Below are 14,210 nucleotides of genomic sequence, written 5' to 3'. Positions count from 1 at the left end.
ATTTCCAGACTTCGGCAAAACTAAAAAGGGCCACTTACCACTTTGTACCCCGTCATTTCTCAGCAGCACCCCCCGCATGAGCAAAGTACAACAGGGGCCAGATGAAATGTGAGGGCGATGTTTCTCTTTATTTTAGAAATGCGAGTTGACGTCACGTATGAAAAAATACACCTAGCGTTCAAGGTGGAAAAACAGAAATTATTCCCTAACCCTCCACCCCTTGGTACTCAATGTTCCATCTCCCACTGAGGTAAAGCTGTACCATTGTCCATGGCTTTAAAAAAAAAACAAATCCAAACAAACAAAAAACCACCATAAAGGGGGAAGAAAACCAATCGTATAAAAACCCTCCGCCTCTGCTCCCCGGAGCGCAGGGTGCCAGCCCCTCAGTCGGACTTCTCCTTCTCCTTCATGTGCAGGAAGACGACGCTGAAGATGAAGAGCCCGAGCATCATGGAGAAGGCGCTGGCGTAGTAGGGGTAGGCTGAGGGGATGAAGCGCTCGTACTGCGTGTGCTGCAGCGGCCGCACGGACACCTGCGAAGGGCAGCGGTGCAGTGCCGGGCCCTGGCCGCGGGGAGGGCGGGCGCAGAGGGCGCAGAGGACGGCGGGGCAGGCGTGGACCGGCCCAGCTTACCTGAGTGGAGGAGTACAGGTGCGTGTAGCCTAGCCGGTTGTAATCCACTTTGAACTGGAACACGCCGTACACGTCAGGCAACTTGAACTGGACGCTGTACTTGCCACCTGGGGAAGAGCCAGACACGTAGCCAGGAGGGGCTCCCCGGGCCATCGGCGAGCTGCCTGAGAGCCAGCCCGATGCCAGGGACGGGCTTCCAGAGCTTTCTCTCCCAAGAGCTGCACTTACCTTTCCTCTTCAAGAAGGTCCTCACAAAAGGATCGATGCGGACAAACTCCAGCTGAATGTCATCACCATCAAAGGGGACCCACTTGCCATCTGAGAGCTGTTCAATCACGATGCTGTACTCCTGAGACAAGCAGCCACTGTAAGCCCAGTGACCGGCAGGACACGCTCACCTTCCGCTGCACTGAATCCCCGCGGTGACTCGGGCAGGAGCCCCCCAGGCAGTCTGAAGGCTCAGGCAGCGCCCACCCAACCCCGGACAGTGATGGACGATGCAGCCAGCCGGCTCAGCCCTCTGACCTGCCCGTCGGAGCGTGCAGCGGACAGCGCTCTCCCTGAAGTACCGGCACGCCTGAGCGGCCCCGCGAGCCTTTCCTCACTGATTCTCCAGACCCCACTCAAACGTGCGTTCTACTCCCAGCGGAGTAAATCAGCAAAGCCCCTCCCGCCTCTGCGTTCCCACAGCAAAAGCACACCTCCTCCACAGAAGGCCGCCTGTTAGAGTGAGTTTATACGCCTGGCTCTCTGCACCTGAGCTGACTTCTTAGGGTGAAGATGAACTTATTCAACCTCGTTTAGGCGCTTCAGACCCAGCACGGAAGTGTTGAGTGCTTTTGAGTGGAATCGATTTGGCCCAAACCCTGGGGCCCTCCAGCGCCAAGCTCTTACCACTAGGTCAGTGACAGTGTAGGCGTTGGGTGGCGCCGTCTCGCCCACCCGATGATGGGACACTGGCCCCACCCGGAGGACACCCTCCTCCTTGAACACCCAGCGGGAGAGGGCCACAGCCAGCTCATAGTTGCCGGTCTGGGAATACCTGCAAAGGGGAAAGGGGGAGGCTGCAGCCAGGAACCAACTTCCCTCCAGCGGTGCCTGGTAAACCAGTCACCACGCACCATGACAGACCACACCCGGCCAGGCTCTGCCTAGAGGCCACCCACGTCTAGGGATCCTGCTTAAGCGGACACAGGAAAGGAGGACAGCTGTGACGTGCTGCTCTGGGCGTCACCTACACGATAAATGCACAACCACCAAAACATCAGTGACGAGTGTGAACGAACTCCGGGAGACAGTGAAGGACAGGGAAGCCTGGTGTGCTGCAGCCCATGGAGTCCCAGAGTCAGACACGACTTAGTGACTAAACCACCACCACCACCAAAACGTCTCCAGATAAGTGATTATTACTATGAAAAGTCTAGATTGCCAACAGCAGCAATATAGTGACAAAGTCTTCAAATAAAGCACCTGAAGATACTCAGCCTCTAACACTTTTAGCTAAAAGGCTCCTTCCTCCCCGTCAGCACAGACCCACCCCTAGGCGCCCCCAGGCCCCCGTGTCTACCTCTGGGAGCCAGGTGCGGCCTTCTGCACCGCTGAGTTGAAGAAGGCGTCGCTGAAGAAGTCAAGGGAGCCGCTGAAGATGACCCGGGCGTTGTTCCGGGCCTGCAGCCCCGCGATGAGAAGGGTGTTCTTCCCCACAGCGTGCGGGTACTGGGAGCAACCCGAGGCTGTCAGCCAGGAGGGCTGAGACCCGCCCTGCTGCTGCCCTCACCCCCGCCCACCCATTTCTCATCCTATTGCTACCACCAAGGGGTCTCTCCTGCTTGCTGCTCACTTTCAGATAAAAAGTGCTGCCCAGGCCCAGGAGCTAGAGGCCTCGAGGCTGCAAAGGCCCTCACCTGGGTGATGGGTTTATCCGGGAAGAAGGAGTAAGAGGTGGAAGAGCCCGTCAGGATGTCCAGCACCAAAGGATTGTCAGGGTCGGCCACCATCCTGGAGAAGGAAAGGAGAATCGCCCAACTCTGACCCCCAAGAACTGAGCCCAGAGGACTGGGGTCCCCCAGGAGCCACTTCTTCACAGGAATTCATCACATTTCCTAAAAGCCAAACCCCGAGCCCTTCTCTCGCTGTGACGATGGAGTCTGACTCAGTGTCACATTTAATCTCACCCACGTGCTCCAGGGGAAGGAAAGCCTCCTGACAAAAGTGACCCCTTCTTCCCCCAGGCTTCTGCCGGCCTCTCCTGCTCACTCACCCCACACCCCGAAAGAGGATGGGATTCAGAGATGATTTCCCAACGATGGTAGAGGCCTTCAGCAGGTTCTCTGTGTCGGCCACAATGAGTGTGTGCTGCCCGAGCAGAGGGAAATCGGATCAGGAGAAGGTCCCCCAGCCGGGGGCCCCTCCCAAGCCCTTCCTGGTTTCGAGGCTGAGCTGGTTACCTGGCCAAGGTCTGAGATGTCATAGTTGTGATGGTCGATGACAGCTGTTTTCTCCTCGTCGAACTCAATCCCACACTCACTGCCCAGCTCTCGGAGAGGGTCGCCTGCACAGACCCGACAGACGCCTGACTGAGCCCTGAAGCCCTGGGGCCCTGGGCCGAGCAGCGTCCCTCCTGCCAGCATCCTCACGACTCACTCTACCGGTCACCCCCGGGCCCTGCAGCCTCACCAAGCAGGGCACAGTCCCCATGACCCCTGGCCAACAGCATGGTGTTCTGCCCGCGGGAGTCAAAATCTAAACTGATAAACCACCACCACCTGACCCCCTCTCTCCCCAAGTACACAGTAATCTTGGTTCTACACAAAAATGTGCTTTAAAGCAAAGTAATTACCTCAGACAAGCTTCATCTGGATGAGCCTGGGCTTACAAGGTTTCTCTCCTCTTCATCATCACCCGACCAAGAGCCCCACCCAACATGGTTTTAAAACCCTACCCACACTGGAAGAAGGGAAAGAAGAGTGGCCATGGGGTGCTCACTTGGTACAGCTGGCGGTTAAGTACATGGGGTTCAGGATCCTACTCTCCTCTCCCCGCTTCTAAGTATCTTTGAAAATGTCCAAAATAGGAAACAAAAATCTGTTAAATCTTCCCTCTTGCCTTCTTTTTGTAAGAGCCGCCAAAAAAACACAAAAGAAACAAAAGGAAAAAGCATAAAAATGAAGGAAAAGAAAAACAGGGGGTCCAGCTCTTAAACAGGACCTGCTTCTCACCTCACTGGCTCTGGTCATGGGAAAGCACAGGAGGGATTGAAGGGCGCTGCAGTCCCCTCTCTCCCTCCCTCCCTGGCAGGGCTCCCCCCACCTCCCCAACACAAATGCCCATCTGGCAGCTTCCATGTGTAAAGCTCTCAGCTCCCTGGAGAAATGGTGGGAAACATGACAACCTCCTATGTCAGACTTACCGATGTCTGAGCTGGCAGCTACCAGGACACTGCCTCCACCGTCGATAAAGGTACTGATGGTCTCCACGTTGATATTTCCTCCAAAATCTGAAAGAATCACCAGACTCAGGACCCAGAAGGTTCTTCTCGCTGCTCCTCTGACATCTGGGTGGGGAGGGTGACCCACAGACCGTGCTGAGTCGCTCAGTCGTGTCCGACACGACTCTTTGCGACCCCGTGGACTGTAGCTCGCCAGGCCCCTCTGTCCATGGGATTCTCCAGGCAGGAATACTGGAGTGGGTTGTCATGTCCCCTTCCAGGGGATCTTCCCGACCCAGGGATCGAACATGAGTCTTTCATCTCCTGCAGTAGCAGGTGGGTTCTTAACCAGCTGAGCCACCAGAGACCAGCCATGACCAATTACAGAAGAGCACCCTCTGGAGGCCCAAAGCGAGAGGGGCCTCTACCATACACGTCCTGACACAGGACAGTCTTCCCAGTTCCTCAGTGTGAAGAGCCAAGAATAATGGCTCAAATTCATAAACCTTTAGAAGTACAAATGAAACAAACAACTACCAATTACAGCTGTCAAGTCAGTCATACACATTTCAAGTCACACATCAACTATTCATCTAGAAATGCCAGGTTTTTTTCACTCCCATTTCATGAAACAACTTGCAGCTTATCACCTGCATCTTTCACATCAGTACCCTTGTCTTCACTTGAGCCACTCCTGGGGCCCCTAGCAGTTCTCCAGAGTCCATCAACCTCACCTCCAGTGAGTCCGTCTGAGAAGGAACACTCCTGAATCTCAGGATGATGCTGTCACGTGACACGGGTAATCCTCTGCCCAACATGAGAAGTTTTTTCCCATGTTAATCCTACAGATTTAGGTCCAGCACAGTCATAACAGGACCACTTCATGCACCTCTCACTGTAAGATTGTTTCCTTTTCTGGTCAGTGGGTCAGGTGGCGGCCATAAGCATCCAGAACTGGCAGTGAGTGGGGCTGCCGGCTCAAGTGCTGAGTCGCTCAGTCACGTCTGACTCTGTGACCCCGTGCACTGTAGCCTGCCAGGCTCCTCTGTCCATGAGGATTCTCCAGGCAAGGATACTGGAGTGGGTTGTCAGGGCCTCCTCCAAGGGATCTTCCCAACCGGATGGAACCCAGGTCTCGACCCCGCATTGCAGGTGGATTCTTTACTGTCCGAGCCACCAGGGAAGCCCTCAAGGGCTTTCCCCAAAGGGTGCCCCTGACGTTCAACATAAAGCAATGGCAAGAGTGCTCAGTAACTCACCTTTTCATTGCATGAAAATTATTTCCTGTGTGCTGAGAAGAAAAGGTAGGACAAGGGGCTGTTGTACACGTATGCTGGTCAGGGAAGACGTCAGGCAAGTGTGTCTGAGAAGCTGTGAGAGTGAGCCGGGCGTCTGGGCGCACGATCGTCCCAGGCATTGAGAATGACAGCTGCAAGGTCCTTGAGGTGGGGGACGCGTCACCAGGGAGGAGCCCAGTGTGGCCCAGCTGGAGATGGCAAAGGGGGCGAGGCACAGCAGGGGAAGCCGGTCACTGCAGCTTCCGTGGGCTCTGTGGCGACAACGGCCACGGCGGGAGCCACCGGAGGGCTTTGAGCAGGAGACCAAAACAATCTCCTTATAGCTTTAAAGGACGGTTCTGGTGGCTACGAGGGGAATCAGGAACAGGGCTGAGGATGGACGTGGAGTGACGGGGCCACTGCAATCACCCAGGCAGTGAACCCGGACCACCTGAGGTCTGGACTACAGCAGTGGAGGGGTGGTCGGCAGGAGGCGGGCAGGGAGGGGGGGGAAGCAGGGCAGGCCTGTACCCCCATGCTGAGGCCATGCCTGGTAAGGGAGGGCGTTAAGGACAGCCCCAGGGCTTCTGGCCCATGCAACTGGAAGGTTGGAGGTGCCATTTACTCCGACTGGACACAGAAGTCTGTCCATTACATCCACTGGGCAGTTAGAAATGAGTTCACCATATAAGTCTGTAAAGATGTGAACGTGAGAACAGCCCTCTTTTCTGAGCAGTGATTTTCAGGAGAAAGAAAAGCACAGCACCTCACCGACAGAGCATCTTAGTCGGGGGGGGGGCGGGGGCGCTCAAGCCCTGAGCCCACACCGAGCCGTCCAGAGAGGCCAGGCGACCCTCAGACAACACAGAACAGCTCCTTGGTCCAGCACAGGGGTTCCCACCAAGGTGATTCTGCCACTCAGGGCAATGCCCGCAGATGTTTCTCGTCACCAGGGGAAGGAGGCTGCTGGTACCTGGTGGGTAGGGGCTCAAGACGCTGCACTAACCAAGAGAGTGCCCACAACACAAAATCATACAGCCCAAAATGTCAGGGAGGTTGCTGCTGAAACTCCAGCAGAGTGACAGACTATGAAATTGATTATTTATTGTTGTTTAGTCACTAAGTCATGTCCAACTCTGCAACCCCCTGGATTGCAGCAGGCCAAGCTCCTCAGTCCTCCACTATCTCCGAGAGTTTGCTCAAATCCATGTCCCTTGAGTTGGTGATGCTGTCTAACCATCTCATCCTCTGTCGCCCCCTTTTTCAATCTTTCCCAGCATCAGGGTCTTCTCCAACAAGTCGGCTCTTTGTATCCAGTAGCCAAAGTACTGGAGTTTCAGCTTCAGCATCCATCCTTCCAATGCATATTAAGGGTTGATTTCCTTTAGGATTGACTGGTTTGATCTCCTTACAGTCCAAGGGACTCTCAAGCGTCTTCTCCCAACACCATAACTCGAAAGCATCAATTCTTCAGTGCTCAGCCTTCTTTATGGTCCAACTCTCACATCCATATGAATGAAACGGAGATACCTGGGCTTAAATCCAGTCATCATGCCTTGAGAACCCAGTGAACAGTATGAAAAGGCAAAAAGATAGGACACTGAAAGATGAACTACCCAGCTCAGTAGGTGCCCAATATGCCACTGGAGAAGAGTGGAAAAATGGCTCCAGAAGGAATAGAGAGGTTTAGCCAAAGTGGAAACAATGCCCAGTTTGTAGATGTGTCTGGTGTGAAAGGAAAGTGTAATGCTGTAAAGAACAATACTGCATAGGAACTGCAATGTTAGGTCCATGAATCAAGGTAAATGGGAAGTGGTCAAACAGGAGATGGCAAGAATGAACATCGAAATTTTAGCAATCAGTGAACTAAAATGCACAGGAATGGGTGAATTTAATTCAGATGACCATTATATCTACTACTGTGGGCAAGAATCCCTTAGAAGAAATGGAGTAGTCATCATAGTCAACAAGAATTCAAAATGCAGTACTAGTGTGCAAACTCAAAAACGACAGAATGATCTCTGTTCGTTTCCAAGGCAAACCATTCAATATCACAGTAATTCAAGTCTATGCCCCAACCACTAATGCCAAAGAAGCTGAACAGTTCTATGAAGACCTACAAGACCTACTAGAACTAAAACCAAAAAAAGATATCCTTTTCATCATAGGGGACTAGAACTCCAAAGTAGGAAGTCAAGAGATACTTGGAGTAACAAGCAAGTTTGGCCTTGGAGTACACAATGAAGCAGGGAAAAGGCTAACAGAGTTTTGCCAAGAGAATGCAGAAGTCATAGCAAACACCCTCTTCCAACAACACAAGAGACGACTCTACACATGGACATCACCAGATGGTCAATACTGAAATCAGATTGATTTATATTTTTTGCAGCCATTGTTGGAGAAGCTCTACACAGTCAGCAAAAACAAGAGCGGGAGCTGACTCTGGCCCAGATCATGAACTCCTTATTGCAAAATTCAGACTTAAATTGAAGAAAGTAGGGAAAACCACTAGACCATTCAGGTATGACCTAAATCAAATTCCTTACACTTATACAGTGGAAGTGACAAATAGATTCAAGGGATTAGATCTAATAGACAGAGTGCCTAAAGAACTATGGATGGAGGTTCGTAACACTGTACAGAAGGCGGTGATCAAAACTATCCCCAAGAAAAAGAAATGCAAAAAGGCAAAATGGTTGTCTAAGGAGGCCTTACGAATAGCAGAGAAGGAAGAGAAGTGAAAGGCCAAGGAGAAAAGGAAAGATACACCCGTCTGAATGCAGAGTTCCAAAGAACAGCAAGGAGAGATAAGAAAGCCTTCTTAAGTGAACAATGCAAAGAAATAGAGGAAACAATAGAATGGGAAAGACTAGAGATCTCTTCAAGAAAATTAAGAGACACTAAGGGAACATTTCATTAAAAGATGGGCATAATAAAGGACAGAAACGGTATGGACCTAACAGAAGCAGAAGATATTAAAAAGAGGTGGCAAAAATACATGGAAAAACTATACAAAAAAGATCTTCATGACCCAGATTACCATGATGGTGTGATCACTCACCAAGAGCCAGACATCCTGGAGTCCGAAGTCAGGTGGGTCTTAGAAAGCATTACTACCAACAAAGCTAGTGAAGGTGACAGAATTCCAGCTGAGTTATTTCAATTCCTAAAAGATGATCCTGTGAAAGTGCTGCACTCAATATGCTAGCAAATTTGGAAAACTCAGCAGTGGCCACAGGACTGGAAAAGGTCAGTTTTTATTCCAATCCCAAAGGCAATGCCAAAGAATGCTCAAACTACTGCACAATTGCACTCATTTCACACACTAGCAAAGGAATGCTCAAAATTCTCCAAGCTAGGCTTCAACAGTACGTGAACTGAGGAGACCTTCCAGATGTTCAAGGTGGATTTAGAAAAGGCAGAGGAACCAGAGATCAAATTGCCAACATCCACTGAGTCACAGAAAAAGTGAATTCCAGAAAAGCATCTACCTCTGCTTCACTGACTAAAGCCTTAGACTGTGTGAAACACCACAAACTGGAAAATTCTGAAAGAGATGGGAATACCAGACCATCTGACCTGCCTCCTTAGAAACCTGTATGCAGAGCAAGAAGCAAAAGTGAGATCCAGACATGGAACAACAGACTGGTTCCAAATTGGGAAAGCAGTACGTTAAGGCTGTATATTGTTATCATGCTTATTTAACTTCTATGCATCATGAGAAATGCCGGGCTGGATGAAGCACAAGCTGGAATCAAGGCTGCTGGGAGAAATATCAATAACCTCAGATATGCAGATGACACCACCATTGTGGCAGAATGCAAAGAGGAACTAAAGAGCCTCTTGATGCAAGTGAAAGAGGAGAATGAAAAAATTGGCTTAAAACTCAACATTCAGAAAACTCTTGATCATGGCATCTGGTCCCATCACTTCATGGTGAATAGACAGGGAAACAATGGAAACAGTGACAGACTTTATTTTTTGGGGCTCCAAAATCACTGCAGGTGTTGACTGCAGCCCTGCAATTAAAAGACGTTTTCTCTTTGGAAGAAAAAGTATGACAAACCTAGACAGGGCATTAAAAAGTAGAGACATTACTTTCCCAACAAAGGTCCATAGAGTCAAAGCTATAGTTTTTCCAGTGGTCATGGATGGATGTGAGAGTTGGACCATAAAGAAAACTGAGCGCCGAAGAATTGATGCTTTTGAATTGTGGTGTTGGAGAAGACTCTTGAGAGTCCCTTGGACTGCAAGGAGATCAAACCAGTCAATCTTAAATCAATCCTGAATATTCACTGGAAGGACTGATGCTGAAGCTGAAGCTCCAATACTTTGGCCACCTGATGTGATGTGCCGACTCACTGGAAAAGGCCCTGATGCTGGGAAAGATTGAAGGTGGGAGGAGAAGGGGACGACAGAGGATGAGATGGTTGGATGGCATCACCGACTCAATGGACATGAGTCTGAGTAAGCTCCGGGAGTTGGTGATGGACAGGGAGGCCTGGCGTGCTGCAGTCCATGGGGTCGCAAAGAGTCAGACGCGACCGAGCGACGGAAGAACAACAAATCCAGGCAACCCCTTCACCTTTCTGAGCCCATTTCCCCATCTATAAAACAAGGACCCTTTTCCCGGGTACAGAGGACACATTAAGGATCCTTCTCCTGTAGCCAATACTGCAAGTGCCTTCAGAGCTTCCAGATCCCAGAAGAGCAAAACACCCACTGATACTTGGGAGGAGAAAGCCAGGCCAGTGTCCTCACACCTAAGAAGGCCTACTGGTCACAGTACCACAGAAGGGCCCTCAGAGCCCTTATCCTGGACACGACTTATCCTGAACACCCCCAACCTGCAGAACACGCTAGCCTTCTCCCCAGGAGTGCCTGAGAGGGTTTCCTACAACAACAGTCCCCACCCTGCAAGAGGCAGAAAAGTTGACAACAGAGATGCCGGGCAGGGCTTCAAATAACACTGAATCTCAGGGGCATTATTCCATTTCCAATTATTTTCCCTGCTTTTTCCATCAAAGAGAATGGTCGCAGTTCAATACTGGCCTTAAAACTTCTCTCAACCAGCTTATCTCCTCTTTTAACAGGTTGCCTCAGATCCAAAGCCTTCAGCAGGTCAAGAATCAGCTAGAACTTGACAGCACGCCATTCATTCTGTTTATATTTTCCTCCACAGAAAGCAAATGATGGTACAATACTGGCTTTCCATGTTCAGTGGTGACAATGGGTTCATTACTAGTTTTCTTTTAAACTGGGGTTTTTTTCGTGTTTTTTTTTTTTAAAGCAGGTCAATTTGAAGAAAAACATTACTATCACATATATGGAAATTGGTAAAGATCACGAAGCGGGTACGGAAATGACTCCGATTTCTGAAGCGGTACCTTAGGCTCTGCCATTTCTCCCACTAACAACAGCCTACCTCAGCCCACCTCTACCACTTCCCTCCCTCTCAGTGACCCTTCTAAGCACAACTCAGTCCCTCCACTCCGTCTCGGACATCCTGACACGTGGTTTGGTAACTCATTTCAAGTCCTTATTTATATTTCCTCACAGACAGGTTGAAAGACTCCTCAAGGGTAGGTTCTGTCACTAGTCAGCACTGCTTTCCGAGTTCCAACATAGCAGCAACCCAGCAAACACCACTTAACCCGCTAAAGGCATCACTCGCCTGCCTAGCCAACTTGAAGATTTTAATGCACAACTGAACCTGCCTCTGAAAAGCCAATTCCAAAGGCACATGTTACAGGAGAGTTGGGAGCACCTCACCAAGTACTGGGAACCTAGGGAAAAAAAAATCAGAGGTTTGGCAGATCCCAATCTCACATGAACCACAGAGAAGAAAGTCAATGCCAGTGAAGTGAAAGCCTTCCTAAGCTTTAGGAGCTGAACAGAGAGATGGCAGTCCTGAGTTACCCCAGACAGGGACAACTTGTGTCCTCTGAGAAAAAGGTAAACTGAAGCCACTAAAGAAGAGAATGACTAGGATGCTCACCGAAAAAGCACAACAAAAAAGGAAACAGCCAAAGCAACTGGGGGTATTTAGTCTGGAGAAGAAATAACTGAATAATTCAGGACCTGATTACGTGAAGGCTATGTCTGTAAGCAAAATAAGCATTAGATCTATTCTCTAAGGCCCTGGGGAGTATCGGAAACCCTTTTCCTCCTTGCTCCAAATAAACAACGCAGGAAGTGGGAGACAAATTTCAGTTTAACACATGATCTCAACAGAGCTGTCCAGTGGCCAACTGAGTTGCCTCCTAAAATAGTAAGCTCTTCACAGGAACGTCAACTAGAAAATCTAGTGAAGAGGTTCGTTCGGTTTAACAACTAGTCTTCTGCTAGGCCCTGGACATATCCACCCAGCTTCAAACAGGGGTTTGGACTAGGTAATCACTAAAGGTTCTTTTCAGCCTAACAATGACTCCATCTGAATTCTCAGGATCAACTACCACCAATGCCCCTTTACATACTTATGGCACAGCCATTTTCTCTTTCCACACAGGCAAACCCAACAGGGTGGGGGTGGGGGGTGAAGGAATGTCCATCTTTCTTATCAGGCCCTTTAACGGAGAAAACCCCCTTCTCAGAGCAGCAGAGCCAGGAGTTCTAAGGTCTGCAACAACACTTGATCCCACAATCCTCAGCTCTGTCTTCTGCTAAGGACATATCCTCTCCTAAGCCCAGAGTTAAGTGAAGTGAAAGTCACTCGGTCGTGTCCGACTCTTTGCAACTCCATGGACTATAGAGTCCGTGGAATTCTTCAGGCCAGAATACTGGAGTGGGTAGCTTTTCCCTTCTCCAGGGGATCTTCCCAGCCCAGGTCTCCCGCATTGCAAGTAGATTCTTTACCAGCTCGGCCACAAGGGAAGCCCAAGAATACTGGAGTGGGTAGCCTATCCCTTCTCCAACAGATATCTCTGACCGAGGAATCGAACCGGGGTCTCCTGCATTGCAGGCAGATTCTTGACCAACTGAGCGTTAGCCTTTTCCTCTTCTCTGGGAGCAGCAGCGCCCAGAGCTGGTGACCCATTCCATCCCAGGACATGCTCAAGATCTTTAAGAAAGTTGATAAATCATAGTCCTGGGGGCGACTCGCAGCCCTTACCTTCTACCGAAGGGGAGAAGATGATGAGATTGTCATAGAGAAACTCCCCGTACTTAATGAGGGACAGGCTGGGGTCATCTGCGGTCTTGAATGTGAGGACAAAGCCGCGATCTGGGAAAAGAAAACGAGGGAGCTGAGGCAGATAGGAGGCAAAGAGAAACCACCGCTGCAGAGACCGTGACCGTCCTGCCCCCGACCCCCCACCACCCCCCTGGCGGCAGGTAGGACCTGGAAGGCCAGTTCGGGTGGGAGGGAGAGGGGTCGGTGTCTCCAGGCTCGGGGACCTTGCCACCCCCTCGGGCCCCAGTCTCACCCTTCAGGCTCCGGAAGAAAAGCGAATGCGTCTCCCGGAGGTTGAGGTTGTCCAGCAGTACCAAGGTGCGGGGACCGCTGGCGCCAGCCAGGCCAAGCAAGGGCAGCAGCAGCAGCCACCGGACGGACCACACACCGGCCGCGCGGGGCACCATCTTCCTGCTCCGGCCAAAAAACCCAAGCACCCGGGCACCGGAAGTGCGCCTTCCACGGTCGTCCAATCGCGGCCCGTAGTCTTGAAGTATCACCCGGAAGTGATTCGAAAGAATGCCGGGGCCGGGCGTCCGGAGCCGCTGCTCGGACGGCGAGGCGCGAGGAACACGGCCGGAAGTGTCCTGTGGGAGGCGGGCTCTCGGCACACTATTGGTGAAAGCGGCGCGCGGTCCCGCCTCCCCGAGAGGAAAAGGTTCAATCCTAGAGAGACAGCTCTGCGGCCGCGGCCGATCAGTAGGGCCGAGAGCCCTAGGGTTCCGCCCGTTGCCGGCTCCCGCTGGAGCCCCGACCTGCTCGAGCCTTCTCACCCGATTGGTCCCGGTTTGGGCCGCGGCGTTGCGGTCAGGGTCTGGGCGGGTGGTTCGCTGGCCCGGGACAGGTTCGACTCGAGCCAGGCCCCCCTCCATTGTCTCCAGGGAGGAGGTGGTTGGAAAAAGGTCGGGGACGGGTCGCGGGCGTGGGGGCAGGGGGAAGAGGGCCGGAATCTCTCCCGCTGCCCAGGGGCGCAGGGCCTTGGCGCGGGCCGGGCCCACCCGGCTTGATGACCCAGGCCGGAGGCAGTGTGGACTGGGCGAGCAGTCAGAACCTCTAGCTAGTCACATCCGCGTCCAGGCTCGCACCAGCCCTGTACCCTGGGCGCTTCTCTGGTTTCCAGGCCGCTGCTGGTGGCTCAGAGGGTCAAGAGTCCGCCTGCAATGTGGGAGATCTGTGTTCGATCCCTGGATCGGGAAGATCCCCTGGAGAAGCGAATGACAACCCACTCCAGTATTCTTGCCTGGAGATTTCCATGGACACAGGAGCCTGGCGGGCTACAGTTCGTGGGTCCCAAAGAGGACTCGACTCGGCGACTTCGCTTGTTTCCAGGCCGCTGTCCTAGGCTGGCACTAGAAGCGACGAGGCCCTGCCCTACTTAAGCGTGTGTGCCTTTGGGACAGTCCGCGTTCTTGGGAGGACTAGGGCCGGTTTCGAAAGCGCTTCGTGCAGAGCCAGGCTGAGCCTGCACTCAGTTCTGGCCTCACACCCCTTCTAAACTGACAAACAGGGGGCAACCAGCTCTCCTCAGACCACCATGGCTCTAACTAAAAGCTACCACAAACATCTCCAGGACTTAACTGTTCTCTAGGTCTCAGCCTCAAGCCTGGAGTGAGTGATGAAGGTAACTGTGGAGAGAGAAGGTAGCCAGTTCTTTTCTGATGTATTCTTGTCCACCAAGCCAAGAAATGTGGGGGCAAAA

At 51.8% G+C, this 14,210-nt stretch overlaps 1 protein-coding gene across 1 annotated transcript; it reads right to left on the bottom strand.

Annotated features, from left to right (window-relative positions):
• Positions 1-107: 107 nt before the first annotated feature.
• On the bottom strand, positions 108-14,180 carry DDOST (dolichyl-diphosphooligosaccharide--protein glycosyltransferase non-catalytic subunit). The gene is made up of 12 exons (XM_081574818.1): positions 13,752-14,180; positions 12,765-13,666; positions 12,452-12,562; positions 4,046-4,132; positions 3,084-3,187; positions 2,897-2,991; positions 2,541-2,634; positions 2,204-2,352; positions 1,531-1,678; positions 865-985; positions 637-743; positions 108-536 (listed from the first exon to the last, which is right to left on the bottom strand). The coding sequence occupies exons 2-12, from the start codon at positions 13,381-13,383 to the stop codon at positions 387-389; spliced, it is 1,785 nt and encodes a 594-aa protein (XP_081430944.1). The 5' UTR covers positions 13,384-13,666; positions 13,752-14,180; the 3' UTR covers positions 108-386.
• Positions 14,181-14,210: the final 30 nt, after the last annotated feature.

The sequence above is a fragment of the Giraffa tippelskirchi genome, chromosome 3, assembly GCF_054371585.1.
Source record: "Giraffa tippelskirchi isolate mGirTip1 chromosome 3, T2T-mGirTip1v1.2.pri, whole genome shotgun sequence".
Taxonomy (NCBI): domain Eukaryota; kingdom Metazoa; phylum Chordata; class Mammalia; order Artiodactyla; family Giraffidae; genus Giraffa; species Giraffa tippelskirchi.
Note: the sequence above shows the minus strand (reverse complement) of the source record. Positions and strands in the feature narration are given on the sequence as shown.

What these genes read in the sequence shown, in the direction of transcription:
- DDOST (XM_081574818.1), bottom strand. Translation starts at nt 13,383, where the DNA reads ATGGAGGGGGGCCTGGCTCGAGTCGAACCTGTCCCGGGCCAGCGAACC. An exon ending in TTTCTTCCGGAGCCTGAAGG is followed by an intron (nt 12,563 to 12,764) that starts GTGAGACTGGGG and finishes TTCTTTTCCCAG; the next exon opens with ATCGCGGCTTTGTCCTCACA. An exon ending in ACATCTCAGACCTTGGCCAG is followed by an intron (nt 2,992 to 3,083) that starts GTAACCAGCTCA and finishes CTGCTCGGGCAG; the next exon opens with CACACACTCATTGTGGCCGA.